The sequence below is a fragment of the Canis lupus genome, chromosome 15 (genome assembly GCF_048164855.1).
Source record: "Canis lupus baileyi chromosome 15, mCanLup2.hap1, whole genome shotgun sequence".
NCBI classification, from domain to species: domain Eukaryota; kingdom Metazoa; phylum Chordata; class Mammalia; order Carnivora; family Canidae; genus Canis; species Canis lupus.
Window position 1 is genome coordinate 55,542,978 of NC_132852.1, and position 18,067 is coordinate 55,561,044.

General features: G+C 43.3%; 1 protein-coding gene and 1 long non-coding RNA gene across 2 annotated transcripts in view; one reads left to right on the plus strand and one right to left on the minus strand.

Moving 5' to 3' along the window:
- LOC140605296 (uncharacterized) overlaps positions 1-18,067 on the plus strand; it is a 169,868-nt gene that overhangs the window by 62,258 nt on the left and 89,543 nt on the right. The gene's annotated exons all lie outside the window — the stretch shown is intronic.
- Positions 1,224-2,302, minus strand: LOC140605295 (olfactory receptor 2F1-like). The gene has a single exon (XM_072777552.1). It carries the CDS (start codon positions 2,300-2,302, stop codon positions 1,361-1,363), a length of 942 nt encoding a protein of 313 aa, XP_072633653.1. The 3' UTR covers positions 1,224-1,360.

Consider the following 18,067-nt stretch of genomic DNA (forward strand, 5'->3'; position numbering starts at 1 on the left):
AGACTCCTAACTCTGGGAAAGGAACTAGGGTGGGGGGGGTGGAAGGGGAGGAGGGCGGGGGATGGGGGTGACTGGGTGGCGGGCACTGAGGGGGGCACTTGACGGGATGAGCACTGGGTGTTATTCTATATGTTGGCAAATTGAACACCAATAAAAAATAAATTTATCATTAAAAAATAAATAAATATTTAAGGAATTAAAAAAAGTTATAATAATAAAGAAATACAAAGGCTCTCCATTTCCTACTCTGTAACCTTTTGGCCTTTTCTCAGCAGATTGATGAGAAGTTTGAATTGTTCTCAATTTATGGTTTTTTGTTTGTTTACGGGTATGACAAACCAGATATCTGCAATATTTAGGTAAGAGATGTTTTATTTTAACTTGTAAATGTTATTTTAAATATTTTTCTGGACGAAATTATTGCTGTTTTGCTTTCTGGGTTAGAATGTTTAATGCTCAGTCACTCATTGTGTGTTACTAGAATAGAACAAGCTTGGAAACAGATTCTTTCCTTGCTGAGTAGCTCGCCTGGCTCACCTCCGCCGGGGTGTGGCATGATAGATCAAGTGTGCATTCTGAATACATCTCTCTTTTCAGAAGAGTATATCCTTAGACCTGATTATGTAGAAACTATGTGTTTGAGGTTCCGAACGCTTGACTTCCTGGCCAGCCATTTGCCACCACTTGCAAGTCTGAGAGCACAGAGGCATGCAGAGTGATGCTCACATGAGTCACGCACGGTCCAGTCCTGCTTGTTAGGGTTGTGGGGTTCTTTACTCTGAATCTGGCTCCACGTCCCTGTGTGAACTCCCCACCCTACTGAGCTGGGCTGGGCCATCTGTGAGTCACATGGGTGACCTTTGCACCTCTGGCCTAATGCCTGTTTGGTCCCTTGGGCACAGTGAATTCTGTAAATCACAGCTCTCTCGTCTCGTCCCTCTTCTCGCTGGTTGCAGAAAAGCTGAGATATATGGTTGTAGATTTTAGAAGGAAATATACTTTCTTTTTTTGTGCCCTGCCCTGGCTTTTGATATGATCTTCCTTTCTAATTCGTATACGCTGTGGTATCTTTTTATTCTTTTTCCACTTCGTTTTCCGTAGGGTGTATGTATTTATAAATTGGAATTCCCATTTTTAGAATAAGTCAGAGACCAAAAACAGAGTCCAGGGATACAATCCATTTCCCTATTACCTAAAAAGAAAGTAATGCAGATTGTGATCCCCTTACCCACTCCCTTACAGCACGCACATGCACACCCATGCACAGGCACATGCACAGACTCGTGCATCCATCATGCCAGAGGGCACACCCCAAGGTCCATGGCCTTCAGAGTGAGGCCTCTAATGACAAAGTGGCATCCTAAAGTTTTGATTCAGAACTCCTCATCAGAACTCGACTCAGAGCAGCCTTCATCTCCTGGTTGCGCAGACTGTAGATGAGTGGATTCAGCATGGGGGTCACCACGGCATAAAAGAGCACCACCACCTTGTCCTGCTGGGCAGAGGCCGTGGAGTGGGGCTGCATGTAGGTAACCAGGGCCATCCCGTAAGACATGGAGACCACTGTGAGGTGGGACGCACAGGTCCCGAAGGCTTTGCGACGTCCCCCGGTGGAGTGGATCTGCAGAATGGCAGCCACAATGTAGGCATAGGACAGTGAGACCAGGCAGCAGGGCAGCAGCAGCACCACCACACTGGAGGCCACGATGAACACCTGGTTGAGGGTGATGTCCACGCAGGCCAGGCGGACCAATGCCAGAGTCTCACAGGCCACGTGGTTCAGCACGTGGTGCCCACAGGTGGGCAGGCGCATGGTGACCACCGTCTCCACCACAGAGTTCACCAGGCCTATGAGCCAAGAGACAGCGGCCAGCCCAACACAGCACCTTGGGCTCATCACTGCTACATAGCGCAGGGGGTCACAGACAGCCACGTAGCGGTCGTAGGCCATAGCGGCCAGCAGCAGGAATTCGGTACCCCCTAGGGCCAGTGAGAAGAAGAGCTGGGCCCCACATCGGATGAAGGAGATGGTCTTCTTCTCCAGGAGGAAGTGCACCAGCATCTGGGGGACCCCGCTAGAGGTGTAGCAAATGTCCACCACCGAGAGGTTGCAGAGGAAGAAGTACATGGGCAGGTGCAGTCGTGCATCCAGTCCGATCAGGAGGATGATGAGCCCGTTGCCCAGCAGAGTCAGCAGGTAGGCGGCCCCAAATAGGACAAAGAATCCAACCTGGGTCTGCCTGTCGCTGGAGAGCCCCAAGAGGACAAATTCACTCTCCCAGGTCAGGTTGTCCCTCCTCATGGAGCAGGTGGGTCAGGCTGCCAGGAGAGGGCAAAGGCAGACAGGGGTAAGTGAAGGTCCCACCTTAGGAGTCGGGGATTAGGCCATGAGCTGGAACTGGAGCCGAACAGGGATACCTACCGTCAGGTTCCTTAACCTCAGTGCTTGGGGAGAATGCAGGGAAAGTGCTGGAGGAAGGGACAACTAGGTTCTCAACTAGATTGTGAGATTCTCAAGGATTAAGTCCCTGTTCTGGTCATCCTTTTGTGGCTAGGATCCAGCACAGCTACCATTACATAGGAGGTAATCATTCACTGTAGAAGGAAAGAGAGAGGAAGTGATGGAGAAAGGAATGAAGGAAAGACAAAAAAGAAAATTAACAAACAAAGAAAAACTAAGGAAGAAAGTTGGGAAATTGGAAAAGGAGGGAAGTGGAAGATAAGGAAGAAATTCCTGTCTAGTTTTAAGCCAGCATCTGTTCAGCCCCTGTGTGTGCCGGGGTCTGTGCTAGACATCAGGCATCTGTCTGTGAACAAGAGAGAAGCATGAATCCTACTTTCTTGGTTCTTATAATTTAATTAGGGACACCAAGATTAAATTAATAATTACAAAAATTAATTAAGTATAATTGTGCTAAGTGCTTTGAAGGAGAACAGGGTTACTAGTTGTTTAATTAAATTTGTGGCTGTAATTAAATTACCACTGGTTATGTCTTACTTCTCAATAATGTGTAATTTATATAGTAAATTGCCAACATTTATTTAGATGTTTAAATAAAATGATTAACAAAATAATGTAACGAGGGCTTTTGGAAACCAAGAATCATATTCTACTGATTATGAACTGAGTGAAATCCGCTGAATCTTTCAGAGGGAATGAATTCTCCTCTCTCAGCTAGGATTGTGTTGGATTATCTATCTCCCTTCCAACACGTTGACCAACCCAGTATAAAAATAGAATTAAATGCCACCAGTTTTTAAAAATTTTTTTTATTTATGATAGCCACAGAGAGAGAGAGAGAGAGAGAGAGGCAGAGACACAGGCGGAGGGAGAAGCAGGCTCCATGCACCAGGAGCCCGATGTGGGATTCGATCCCGGGTCTCCGGGATCGCGCCCTGGGCCAAAGGCAGGCGCCAAACCGCTGCGCCACCCAGGGATCCCCCCACCAGTTTTTCTTAATAGAAACATGTCAAGGTGTATTTCCTGCTCTTAAAACAGTTAATAAACTAATTAACTCATTTATTAAAAATATTTATTGAGGAGGGACGCCTGGGTGGCTCAGTTGTTGAGCATCTGCCTTCAGCTTAGAGCGGGATCCTGGAGTCGTGAGATCGAGTCTCAAATCCGGTTCCCCACGAGGAACCTGCTTCTCCTTCTGCCTGTGTCTCTGCCTCTCTCTCTGTGTCTCTCATGAATAAAAAAAAATTTTTTTTAAAATCTTAATAAAATATTTATTGAGTATCTGAGGCACCATGCTTTCAACCAGCTTCTAGCATGTAATGCCTCTCAATGTTAGGAATTTGTGTTTAGAAAATCAGGGTAACAGATTCAAATAAGAACCTTTAAAAGTGGATCTTGGTAAAATCTGTGACAATCAAATGAGACAGCCAAACAAAGGACAAAAGGAATATATCAGTGTTAAGAAAGCCAGAGTGCAGCCACAGAAATAAATACAATAGAAGTGAAAAGCATAATCTGATAGAAAGTTCTTCTGGCTGAGCATAGTGGCCTGGGAGTGAGCAGAGAACCAGGGTGGAGGAGGCATCCCCCACCTTCCCTGCAGCCCTGGTCGTCCCTGCGGAAGCTAGAAATAGAAACTGACTTTAGAGGCTCAGGGTTGGAGACCCAGGACTGAGGCCAGAGGATGATGGCTGGTGGCTGGGTTTTGAACACCACCCCAGGGAGCCTTTGGCTGCCTCTCGAGCGGGGTTCTGGTATCAGCCAGAGGAAGTAACTCCACTCCGATCTATATGATCTATAGGCTGCCAAGCATCCAGAATTCTCCCCCTCAGAGTCGCTGCCATGGATCCAGATTCCCTTCAGAAGAGCCCTGTTAAGAAAAAGAGCCTTGATAAGAAAATCAAGCAGGTGAGAAGTGAAAGGAGCCATGGAGATCACATACCCACCCATTTCATCTTATAGATGAGGAAGCCAAGGAACAGGAGTAAGGTGGTCGGCCCAGGTGTCCCATCTCCCCGGGAAGCAAGGTGGAACCAGGCTTAAGTCTGGATGGCACAGTCTCAGCTCTTACTGAGACTGGTAGTGAGGGGTGGGAAGGAGTTGTGGGAGGATGTGGACTAGGGACGGAGGCACCTGAGGGATCTCAGATTGGAGGCCCAGCAGCTGTCTTGCCGTGGAGAGAAACACTGTGTAGCTAGTGGGAAAAGCTTTGAATGAGAAGTCAAGGGATCCAAGTTCTAATTCTCCTCTTCCATTAGCCTGCTATGCACCCCGGGCTAGTTGCTTGAACTCCCTGAGCCTCGATTTCTTCATTTGAAATGTGGGGATAATAATAATGTCTACCTCGTAATATTTTGAGTAAGATCAGATGAAGAAATGAACACGAATGTGCTTTGTAAAGTACTAAGTAAGCATAAGTGGCTCTGTTATTATTATCATTATGTTTAATAATAAGCAAGTCAATTTCACTGAAGTAAGTTCTGCCCAGTGATTCGGAGACAAGAAACAGTACGAATATGTGCTATAGAGGCCAGAAAGTTAACAGCCTATAAATAAATATAAATCCCCTTTCAATAAATCCTATTGCCTAAATAACTTAATGATAGAGACCCTGCTTCAATAAGCGAAGAATTAAGGTGGAGAGTTTGTCTATACCCAGTGGGTAGTACTATGCTCTACAAGCAGTATGAGCTCAATACCTTTTTTTTCCAATAAAACTTTGATGCTGTTTTTATTTTAATTTTTAAAAAAGGATTCTCTTTATTTGCTTGACGGAAAGCACAAGCAAGGGGAGTAGCAGATGGAGAGGGAGAAGCAGGCTGTTGGCTGAGCTGGGAGCCCAGTGTGGGGCTCGATCTGAGGACTCTGGGATCATGACCTGAGCCAAAGCAGGTACTTAACAGATTGAGCCACCTAGGCGCCCTTGATGCTGTTTTTAGATGGTGATAAACTATTTTTATTAATAGATGGTCTTGCTCTCAGCTTTTGGGGATTAGAGATTTTCATTCCACTTTGCTGGACTTAGTGTATATTTACTGAGCATTGAGTAGTGACTGCTCCCGTGGCAGGTGTTGGGTGATGGGATCATACAGCCTAGTCTCCCTCTCCAGGAATTCAGCCTGGCAGAAGGATAGAGAGGGTGAGTTATCATGACCTTATCAGAGTTTTCAAAGGAAGCTACCATGTCTGGTAACTGGAGACATAATGTCGGATTATGTAAATAACCAGCCACATATATAGAAATAATAAGGTAAAAGCAAAGAAACAACCAGTGAATTGGCTTCTTGAAAGAGTAGATGCAGTTTAAGGCACATGTAGATTGGTAGTAAAGAGACCTGGGTTTCAACCCTGTATCAATAAACCATCTAGATATTATTTTAGACCAGTACCTTTATGAGGCATATTTTCTTCATCTGCAGAATGAGCACTTTAGGTAGACACCAAGATTTCTCCAGCTCTAAAGGTCTGCAATACATGACTATATGTAAGCTATAGTTTAAAGCAATAAAGAGGGGAAAAGAAGTCCTTCAATCTTTGGTTACTCTAAGAATGCATAGCTAGTGAGACTGTGGGCACTAAGGTATTATGGGTTACTGGATTTGGGGATCAAAGCATTCATATCACACATAACTATTTGGAGAGATGCCATTGAATGGGATCAGATGGACTTGAAAAGAGAAGTTAAGGAAATAGGGAAGGGGGCCTTAGAGATAGAAATGGGAAAACCACTTGGATCAAAGATTCTTTCCAAAGCGGGACCCAGGGAATTCCTAGAGTGGGATGACCCCTAACAAACCTACCTTAGTTTCCCTAAGGATTATGCTTCTTAATGACTGAGAATATTCACCTTCTTTTTCAAGAAAAGATAGGCTTATGTCTATGTTTGGTTCTTACAGTAACTAAGCTCAGCTCTTTCTGCATTCCTTCTTATCTCCAACATAATGCAAATGTCTTGAGGCCAAGAAAAGAGACTTATCCCTTTTGACCTTCCACTCTTGGCTGTTTTGAATGTGTGTCTGTCTCTCCTGAGCACTTCTGTTTATACTGTTGATTAGGTGACTGACCAAGACCGGAGGACTTGGTTGAGGGGCTCAAAAACAATGAGTTGCATTTTCTGGGTCATGGGAAGAATCAAGAGCCTCCAACTATAATAGTGAGAAAAACGCAGGGGAGGATCCCAGGGCAGTCCTGGCTGCTCCCAGGAATTTGGTCTCTACTCTCTCACTGCCTCCTCACAGCCTTCCCTGTCGTGGGGGACTCACCAAGGCTCAGTGTTCATCTCATGCACATAATTCCTTTTGGATGAGGAGGTGGCATATTTCTCAGGAAGCCTCGAAGCAGGAGTCCTCTTCTGGGGGATGGAGGTTTTATGTTCTCAGTCTAGGATGATAACTTTTCAGAATGTTAAGAATCCCCAGAGGGCAATTACTTGTTCTTGGTGTGTTCCTTCATTCACCCCTGCCCCAAGCTACTTCCCCGCAACCACAGCTCCCCACTTGTCTGAGTTCCCCGTGGGATCAACATTTTGAAAACATTTTATCTCCACTTTTAATTGTCCTTCTAGTTCCTAGACTGATGAGCCCATCTTTGAGTTTTGGGTTTTTCACTGCTATTCAAGGCTATGGCATTGCTGGAGACTTTTGGCAGGAGTCAGGAGACAGGAATATTTCCTCTGAGTCGATGGAAAGGGATTGAGATTCATTGGGAAACAGAAGAGGTGCTAAAATCTCAGAGCCTGATCTCCTTTCTAAGGGAAGTAGATGAGTGCACCTTCTCCCCTCTTTCCACACACCTGGTTTTAGTGACCAGGGAGTGGTAAGACTGCACAGAAAAACCATCATGTCTGTGGCCTGGAAGCCACCAAAAAATCCCAAGGTCATAGTCAGGAAAATATTTCCATGGACTCCTTAGTGGTCTCCAATATCACATTTCTGTTGAGTTGTTTCCTTTGCATATTTTCATATCACTGGAGGTTTTTCTACCTTTTTTTTTAACCTTTCACTAAGCTTGATATCCTGGTTCTTGATCATCTTCCACAAGGTTTTAAGCTCTTTACTGGATTTACGTAGAAGGAGCAGAGAAAACAATGGGTCAGGATGGGGTTTTACTCCCAATATTTACCTATCCATTTCCATGCAATAGAACATGGGTCTTTGAGAAGATAGGAAGAAAAAACAGGGATGTTATTACCAAGTAATTCATTAGAATTTTTCTATAATAATATCAGCAAGATAATGGTTTAATTATCTTGAAGATTTGTCACTCTAATGACAACAGACTGGGGGAATCACACAGCAAAGTTCAGGACACCAAGGACCTGGAGCTGTTCTAAATTTATGGTCCATTGAAAGAAAAACTGATGGGACTTTCTGTCTGAGAGCTGTACCCAAAAGTTGAGGAGGATGGCAGAGTAGAAAGGAGTCTGAGGACACCATGAAGTAGAAGAGAAAAAGTGACACCTGCCAGGTGGCCTTGTGATGCACATCAAAGGTAGACTCAGTATGGTCTGATGTAGGTGAGCCACGTACAAAGGAAAAGAATGTTTGGGTACCATCTTCCAGATGACCTAGTGTATGATCATCTAAGGAAAATATCTCCTTGCTGGTAAGATGGAAATGCATCTTTCCTACTTTTCCAAATACAGGTAATATATAACTGGATGAAGAGAGTAGGCTATAAAATTATAGGTTCAGTATGATCCTGTATTGCATTAAATACTATACATACAATGGATGTATATAAAGGTAGAAACAGAAAGAATACTGGAAGGATGATCAAAAATATCAATGGATTATCTCTGATAATAGATTTGCAGGTATTTTTCTTTTCTTTTTTTAAATCTATTTTGAAAAATGTCTACAATAAATGTGTTATTTTTCTAATAAGAATCTCAGTGACATTTTAAAATTATTGATAAAGATGTATCCTATTGAGGCAGGACTCCTGTGAAATCAATTCATTGGCTCAAGTCTAGCAGTACTGAACGGCCTTTGAGTAACATGGGTGGGTATTAGGGTAGGAGGAAGGTATCATACTTCTGTCTCATGAAAGTCCTATAATGGCAGATTTTATGTTATTTAGACCATGAAATGTAAATCTGTAAATATCCTGTGGTAGGTACTTTGGACTAAGGACAGGATCATTGTTTTTTTGCTCTGGCTTTAGTATAAATGGCTCTGTGACTCTGGGCATGCCTTTTAAACTCCCTGGATCTCAGTTTCATTGTTTGTGAAACCAAGATTAGATTAACCCTCTAAGGATCCTGCAGTTCTGGAAGTCTCTTTACTAGTGTGGACATTGTAATATTCTGCTTTCGTCCTAGATACAAAGGTCTGAGACTGGAGTCAGACCATTGTGGGTTCCAGACTGTGGTGTTGAGGAGCTAGGAGTAATTGTTTCCTTTGAGCCTGATCCACACCAGAAGTTTCTTTCTTTTTTTTTTTTTTCACACCAGAAGTTTCATTGGCAATCAATATTTTATGTACTGTTTGGACCCCTTACCCTTGGAGATAATTCACTTCCGGCATTGTCTATGGAGCCCCAGACCTGCTGCTTGCTGGCTCTTTCTCTTTACTCTTTTGGAATTGCATCCCCACCCACTTCCCCTACCCCCTACTTCTCCACCCTAATATCTCCTTGCCACAAGACTTTCCTGTTGCTATGAATAGTTGATTCACTTCCATTGAACTACTACTATATCTGGTTCTCAGTTATACACATTTCCCATTCATTTCTTTCCACTTGGTAGGTTTTGTTTTGTCTGTTTGTTTTTACGAGAATTAGCTTTCCTCCCACCTTTTCCCAAGGAAATATCAAGAGGCATCTTGACCGGAAACCTGATGACTGCCATACTTAACAGCAATTTTAAAGGCTTTGGATACAGATTATCACTAATTAGCTCTGTTATGAGAGGATCTGAATACTGCTTTCCTTCCTATTTCTAGACACCAGGAAAAAAATTTGTTTTAAAGATTTATGTATTTATTTGAGAGACAGAGGCCGGGGGAGGGGGAAACACATGCAACTGAGTGGGAGGAGGGGCAGAGAGAGAGTCTCAAGCAGCCTCCTTGCAGAGTGCAGAGCCTGAGGTGGGATCTGATCCCAGGACCCAGGAGATCATGACCTGAGCTGGAATCACACGTTGTTTGATTAATTGGCTGAGCCACCCCAGTGCCTCCCAGGAACATTTTTTCAATGGTATTTCTGTGCTTTGGTCTTCTCTGTGCCTAACCAAGTATGTGACTTGGGGGAAACCACTTAAATGGTGGAGGAGGGGATGATGAGAAAGAAAGATTTGGCAACTAGTATTTAATGAGTATGAAATGCTTTGTAAGAAGCATCTCTTTGAAACTTTATGTAATTTCCTCATTATTATTGACATTGGACAGGTACAGTACAGCCCCTTTCTGGAAAAGAAGCCCTTCTTCAATAGATTGCTAGCATACACATGGAGTCCAGAACAATCTTGACTTCAAGATCAACTTGCCAAAAAAATTTTAAAAATAAAAAAAAAAGAGAGAGATCGATCAACTTGCCTATCTGATGGGGTAACAAATTTAAATACATTCATGGTGGATGTTCAGTGAAAATGTACCTACCTTGTTTTCAATAATGATCTTTTCTTTTTAAGGCTATATCCTGATGGGTAGTATGGAAATAGGGGAAAAAGCAAGCAATATAACATGCCAATTAAAAATATCTTAGCTTTGGGGATCCCTGGGTGGCTCAGCAGTTGAGCATCTGCCTTTGGCCTAGGGCGTGATTCTGGAGTCCCAGGATTGAGTCCCACATCAGGCTCCCTGCATGGAGCCTGCTTCTCCCTCTGCCTGTGTCTCTGCCTGTCTGTGTGTCTCTCTCTCCGCGTCTTTCATGAATAAATAAAATCTTTAAAAAAAATCTTAGTTTTCTACACTACAGTCTCTTTTGACTTAAAATCATTTTTCCAAGTAAATATTTAATTAATTTGAAATTGGACCTTTGATCAGAATGGTTTCCTTTTTCTCCTTTTCTTGAGGTGCCTTCTGTGTATGAGAAACCTGCTATGGTGGCTTATGGCGGGACTTGGAGTGGGGGTGTAGACTCACTGCTGTCTCATGCTCCTACTGGTACTGATCTCTGCAGTTGGACAGCCACTCTCATCTGTGCACACGTACATGGCCTTTCAGTTGAGAACCTAGATCTGGCGCTTGGCATCGACTGTTGAAGTGTGCGGCTAAGGGACTCGTGGACTACTTATTGTCTTGGCATTGTCAGGGCTCAGTGGCAATCCTTTTGTTGAAATGGTCCCCTGTCACAGTTTTCTGATGTGATTTCCCCCTCTTTTGCACACCTGCCTCCCAATGCCACCTCTAAGAACCGATTGTGATTCCTTTTGGGGCCCTGGCTGTGGAAGTTCACTTTTTCCCCCTTCTCTCCAAAAAGCTGATCCTCCCTTAGTAGGTTGTCTGGTTCTATACCTCACATTGGAGGCATGCAGAAAGTTGGGACATACATCTTGCATCCTAGGAGCCAGTAACATTTCTCAGATTGACCTATCTGACATGTTTCTCCACTGCTGCTCTGAAATCCCTTGACCTCCTTGGAGTTTCTGGGCCACCTTGAATAATCTTGTCTTGCCAGGTCTTCAGTGGGGATCAGGAAAGCATTTCCACTCTTGGCCCTCTCCACACCCATCACTTCTCCATCCTCAGGGAACTTCAGAGGTATGATCAGGACACATATATTTGACTATCTGCTTCTCTTACTTTTTTCTTCCTTTATTTCTCCTCACACATGAACCGGAAGGGAAAGGTTTTACTCCTCTAAGGAATACAGGGACTCCTCCTATATCTTATCCTGAATTCCCTGTGCTCCTAGTTTATGAAAATCTCAATGTTCAAATACAAAGGCTTTGGATGCCTCAGGACAATAAGAAATGTGGAATTAATAAGGATAAAACCATATTAATCTAATATTCCTAGGTGCCTGAGTGGTTCAGTTGGTTAAGCATCTGATACTTGATTTTGGCCCAGGTCATGATCTCAAGGTTGTGAGATAGAGCCCTGTGTCAGATTCAGTGCTGAGTGTGGAGCCTACCCAAGATTCTCTCTTCCTCACCCTCTGCCTCTCCCTGCTCTAAAAAAATCTAAAATTCTCAGAGTATTATTTGTTATACCTACTATTTTTCACACAGTGCCTATCTTTTGTAGGGAATCAGATATCTCTCCCCTCCTCTTCAGCTCATCACACCTGCCCTCCAGTGGACAGGTTGGACCTTCATTTCCAACTCCATTAGTTTCCACTGAGGAAATTCTCCTGGCTTCTCTCCACATGAGCTCTTTCAGTCTTGTGCTCCATATGCATCCCAGCCCTCATCTAGCATTCAGTTTCATCTTGGTCTTTGGCCTGGGTTGCCGGTCATTCTGCTCTTCCATGGATACAACAGACTGGGGCTGTGGACCATACGGGTACAGGGGATGGAGGAATGTAGCCACAACAGGTCTGACTGCAGGACTAAGCAGTAACATGACAATCAGATTGTGATCACCAAGCATAAGATATGTGAAATATTTTAAAAGAGCCTGTTTGATTCTTCTTGAGAGGCCCTCCTCAGTTCCCCTAACTTGTGCAGGGGGTTGGCCCTAGAGTGAGGACTGGGTATGTCCTCATACCAGGGAATGAGGGAGGGAAACAATCTGTCAAATTCAGGTAGGCAGAGACTTGGCCAGAGCTGGACAATTGGTAAAGAACCAGTGGAGTTGAAAATCAATATATGTCTATTGTCAAATCATAAGCTCTTTTTACTAGACCACACTGCCTCCACTATTCCTCCTTTTCTGAAATGATATGGTTGCAAATGAAAGAATGTGGAGGTCTCTTGATGCTCTGACATTCTGAAATTTTCTATGTAGAGATTAGCAGAAGGGGAAGCAGTATCTTTCTGCCTCAGGATCTTTTTCATGCCCCAATTAAGCGAAACAATATTTCTTAATCCTCAAAAGGAGCAAGGAAAAGGTTTCTGACTGTTTCCTGCTACTTTTAGATATAGTTGCTTCCTGGCCTTCATACAAGGACGCTGACTTGCTTTTTTCTCTGGAGTCTTCTGGCTCACTTCCAGGCCTAAACATTTGCCTCAATTTGGCCCTAACATTTTGGATCCTGTGGTAGGCTAAATAATTGCACCCCCCGCCCCATCCCCTTGCATCTACATCCTAATCTCTGGAGCCTGTGAATTTTACCTTCTATGGGAGAAAGGACTTTGTGGATGTGATTAAGTTAAGAATTCTGAGAAAGAGAGATTATCTTGGATGGTCCCAGGTGTGCCCAACATTGTCACTAGCATCTTCTAAGACGGAGGCAGGAAGATCAGAGTCAGAAAAAGATGTGTTGATAGAAGCAAGAGTTTGCAGTGATGTCATTAAGGAATCACAAGTCAAGGAAGGCAGGTGGCCACTAAAAACTAAAAGACAGGGAAAGGTTTCTCTTCTAAAGCCTCCAGAAGGAATGAGCCCTGCTAATACCTTGACCTAAGCCCAGTAAAATTGATTTTGGACTTCTGACATCCAGAACTGTAAGGTAATAAATAAGATAATAAACTGTAAGATAATAAATTACCACTAAATTTGTGGTAATTTGTTATAGCAGCAATAGGAATCTAATACAGATTCTAATCCCTTCCCTTACTCTGCATCCCTAGGTTCACCTGACATTAATTCACAATTAGTAATGTTTCTGCTTTGTTCTCCATATCTTGCCTTGTCTTCTTGCATCTGAACTTCTTCCTTTCCATCTCTATCCCTCAGACTGTGGACTCTGTTTTGGGAATTTTCTGATCATCTCCCCCAATAGATGCAAGTGAGGAATTCTGCTTTCCTCAGAACAGGTGATTCCTCTGCCAGCTTTGAGTTCCACATTGAGGTACACCTCTCGCCAGCTCAATTGAGAGGGGCCTCTTGTGTGGTGAGTGTGGAGTACAGGCCTATCTATCCATGCTCCCCTTCTTGCCTTTCTTGACCCCGAGCTGGGTTGTTTCTGGACACAAGTCAAAACAGCTCAAGGACTTGTTGACTGTTCAGGTCTCAGCGGCATCTTACACCATCTTAGCTACTTAGGAAGACGAGAGGATCCTCACCCCAACGGCTCCCTCCCATTTCTCCAAAGGCTTTGCAACCTGTATAAAAGGACTGTAAAATGGATTCCATCTCTGTTTTGTCTCTATGTGAGAACAGCTAGATCAATGGTTGTTTCCACACCTTCTAAAGTGAAATGCTTGCTTACTATTACAGAGCTTTCAAAGAGGGTTTCTAAAATCAGTTGGTGGGCAGCCCCAGTGGCTCAGTGGTTTAGCGCTGCCTTTGGCCTGGGGTGTGGTCCTGGAGACCAGGGATCGAGTCCTCCATCGGGCTTCCTGCATGGTGCCTACTTCTCCCTCTGCCTATGTCTCTGCCTCTTTCTCTCTGTGTGTGTGTGTCTCTCATGAATAAATAAATAAAATATTAAAAAAATAAAGTAAAATCAGTTGGTGGCTCTTGTCCCATCTCCCCAGCCCAGTATGAAAAGATTGAAATTGAAGAGGAGGGAGGAGAGATTGCAGAGGAGAATTTCTTGGAGAGAGTTGGTATTCTTTTGTGTTTGTCATCCCTCCCCTCCATGCATAAAGGATGGGAGGGCTTCCCTTCCCATGAGGCCATTCATTGTCTTCTACTGGTCAATCTGTATTTGGGAAGCTAAGGACTGGTAAGAGGAGTGGTGGCTAGAGAAGCTGGAGAAGGCAAAGCAGAGAAGAAAGAGGATTGCAGGGCAGTAAATGGCATTTCACCTGAAGGTAGAGCAGAGATACTCAAGGGTTTCTTGTGGACCAGAGGTAGGCCCCATGGAAATGAGTCAACCAGCTGTCCCCTTTGACTCTTTCCCAAGAGACTACTTAGAGGGGAAACGTGACCCTAATAGAGGGGTGGACCCTCAGATACCCAGAGGTTGAGAGAGAAACTGTATATGGTCACCAGAGGGGGAGGTGGTGAGGGGGAGTTGGTTATAGGGGAGAAGAGACATTTTGTGGACATCAGAGGAGCTGCAATGAGCCCAGTTGGAGAATCTCTGAGGAGACCGTGAAGGTGCTTTTGAGTACAGCCAACTTTGGGAATCTGCTCTTGAATGGTACCATTGCTGGTTAAGAAAGGCATTTCCACTCCTTACCTGTGTCTTTCTTGCACTCTCACCCAGGAAAAGTCAGGAGCAGTCTAGTGGAGGCCAGGCAGGGGATGGAGGTGAGGAAGAAGGCTGGAGAAGAGGGAAGAAGCTGACCCTCCTAATGTAGGCTTCTAGAATTAAGAGTGAGGAGAAGTGTCGACTTGGAATGAGGGTCAGAGTTTTATTTTATATTGGACTGGCTACTTTTAATCCTGAAATGATAATGTTTCGGGGAGTAGAAGTGACTAGAAACCTTTATTATTTTCTAAGAGGAGCTAAGGCATTTATGCTTCATGTTATGGATTTAGTCCAGAAACGGGGGGGAAGGACTAGCCCCACGGTGCAGGTTTGAGAGTATGGGAGTAGGAAGGAATAAAGTTAGTTTTGGCTAACACCCTGAGAATTCAGCATGTTCAATGAACCAGGTCTTCTTAGTTTCCAGAACATGATAGACCTGACATCTGGTGGTTTGGAGCCTGGAATTCCATCTTGGCTATTTCCTTTTCCTAAGACTTTCAAAAAAAATACTTTTTTTTCAGGCTCAGATGGACTCTGTGTAGCCAAGGTATTTTATCTACTTAGCAGACCATGGCCTGGCTTAGGCACCATTGCCTGGTGGTGTCATTTGTCTTCAAATGACAAATGGAAAGAATGTTTCCATTGTAAAGAATGTAAATGTTTCCAATGTAAAGAATGTTTCCATTTTCAATGTAAAATGAAAGCCAATGTTGCTTCTCTTCCTGCAGGTGATTAAACACGATTCGAGTTGGTCCTCCAGATTATTTTACTATTGCCTGAGACCCGGCAGCTATTGCATGATCGTCAGGCTTTCATGAGAATTAAATGAGGTGATCCAGGTAAAGCACTGAGCACAGTGTCCAGTCTATGGTGAACTCTCAAAAATGTTAGATATTTTTATGTTTGAATACCACCAACACTTTATTTTTTTATTTTTCTTTTTCTTCCAAATTTTAATTTAAATTCTAGTTCGTTAACATACAGTGCAATATTGGTTCCAGGAGTAGAGTTTAGTGATTCATCACTTATTTGTAACACCCAGTGCTCATCCTAATCAGTGCCCTCCTTAATACCCAACACCCATTTAGTCCATCCCCCACCCGCCTCCCTCCATCGATCCTTAGTTTTTCCTCTATAGTTAAGAGTTTTATGGTTTGCTTCCCTCTCTCTTTTTTTCCCCCCTTCCCACATGTTCATCTGTTTTATTTCCAAAATTGCATATATGAGTGAAATTATTTGTCTTTCTCTGGCTATTCTTTCGCTTAGCATAATAGGCTCCAGCTCCATCCATGTCGCTGCAAATGGCAAGATTTCATTCTTTTGTTGACTGAGTAATATTCCATTGTATATACATAACACACCTTCTGTATCCATTCATCAGTCATGCAACACTTGGGCTCTTTTCACCTCTTTTTATAGTTTGGCTATTGTTGAGATAATGCCGCTACAAACATTGGGGTGCATGTACCCCTTTGAGTCTGTATTTTTGCATCTTTTGGGTAAATACCTCATAGTGCAATTGCTGGGTTATGCGATGTTCTATTTTTAACTTTTTTGAGGAACCTCCAGACTGTTTTCCAGAGTGGCTTCACCAGTTTGCATTCCCACCAACAGGGTAAGAAGGTTCCCCTTTCTCCACACCCTTGCCAACATCTGTTGTTTCCTGTATTGTTCATTTTAACCATTCTGACAGTTATGAGGTGGTATCTCATTGTGGTTTTGATCTGTATTTCCCTGATGCTGAGTGATGTTGAGCATCTTTTCATGTGTCTGTTGGCCATCTGGATGTCTTCTTTGGAAAAAGTGTCTACTCATGTTTTCTGTCCATTTCTTAACTGGATTATTCGTTTCTTGGGTGTTAAGTTTGATAAGTTCTTTATAGATTTTGGATACCAGCCCTTTATCTGATAAGACATTTGGAAATATCTTGTCCCATTCTGTAGGCTGCCTTTTAGTTTTTTGACTTTTTCCTTTGCTGTGCAGAAGCTTTTTATCTTTTTAAAAAAAAGTTTAGTTAATTAATTTATTTGAGAGAGAGCACGTTTGCATGTGAGGCAGGGGGCAGAGATGAAGGGAGAGGGAGAAGTGGACTTTCTGCTGAGCAGGGAGCCTGACTCGGGGCTCCAACCCAGGACCCTGAGAGCATAACCTGAGCTGAAAGCAAACACTTAACTGACTGAGCCACCCAGGTGCCCCTGGAAGCTTTTAATCTTGATGAAGTTTCAATAGTTCATTTTTGCTTTTATTTCCCTTGCCTCCCACCATGTGTCTAGTAAGAAGCTGGTATGGCTGAGGTCAAAGACATTACTGCCTGTGTCCTTCTCTAGGACTTTGATGGTTTCCTGTCTCACATTTAGGTCTTTCATCAATTTTGAATTTATTTTTGTGTATGGTGTAAGAATCCAGTTTCATTCCTCTACAAGTTGTTGTTCAATTTTCCCAACATCATTTGTTGGAGAGACTTTTTTCCATTGGATATTCTTTCCTGTTTTGTCAAAGACTAGTTGACCATCAAGTTGAGGGTCCATTTCTGGGTTCTACATTCTGTTTCATTGCTCCATGTGTTGGTTTTTTTTTTGTGCCAGTACCATACTGTCTTGGTGACTACAGCTTTGTAATATAGCACGAAGTCCAGAATTGGGATGCTTCCAGCTTTTCTTTTCTTTTCTTTTCTTTTTTCAGGATTGCTTTGGCTATTTGGGGTCTTTTGTGGTTCCATACAAATTTTAGGATTGTTTGTTCTAGCTCTGTGAAAAATTACTGCCAACACTTTAGAAGAAAGGTGCTAGTCAAACTAGTGCCTCAAATAGAAACTAAATTTCTTCCCTCACACATTTACTTCTATCCTGTTGAGCCTTGTAAACTCATTTTTTTCTAATTTTCTCTTTTGCAAAATACAAGCTGTTCCAACAGTTCTCTGCACCAAAACCAAAGTGTTTTATGCTGGTTTTGGGATTTTGTGAGAGACGTTTCAGAAGTATCTTTTTAGAAGCTTCCATGGCTTCCATGGTTTAGTTGCATTAAGTGTAGAAGGCTTCAGAGCTCCTTGGCCCATGGAGCTGTGGAGGGCAGCTGGGACTAACACACAAGCACGGCTAGATTCCATCTCAGGAAGCCTTCTTCCAGCCAAGTGAGGTGGCTACGGGGACACTGAGGCCAGCAGAGAGATCAGAAAGGAAAGTGAGTACAAGGGGCTGGGAATGATTATCCAAGAGCAAATATGGGTCCAGAAGCTATCCAGAGACAAGAATCCCTTCTCATCTTGCCTCTGCTCCTATTCAACTACTCACGCAGCAAAGATACTCACTTTAAAAGAAGATATCTATTTATTTATGCTGGTGTCATAAAGAAAGGGTGCAGATAGAAGGATCCGTCCTGGAAACTGCCTTAAAAACTTCTTCCCTGTCTCCATCCATCTCC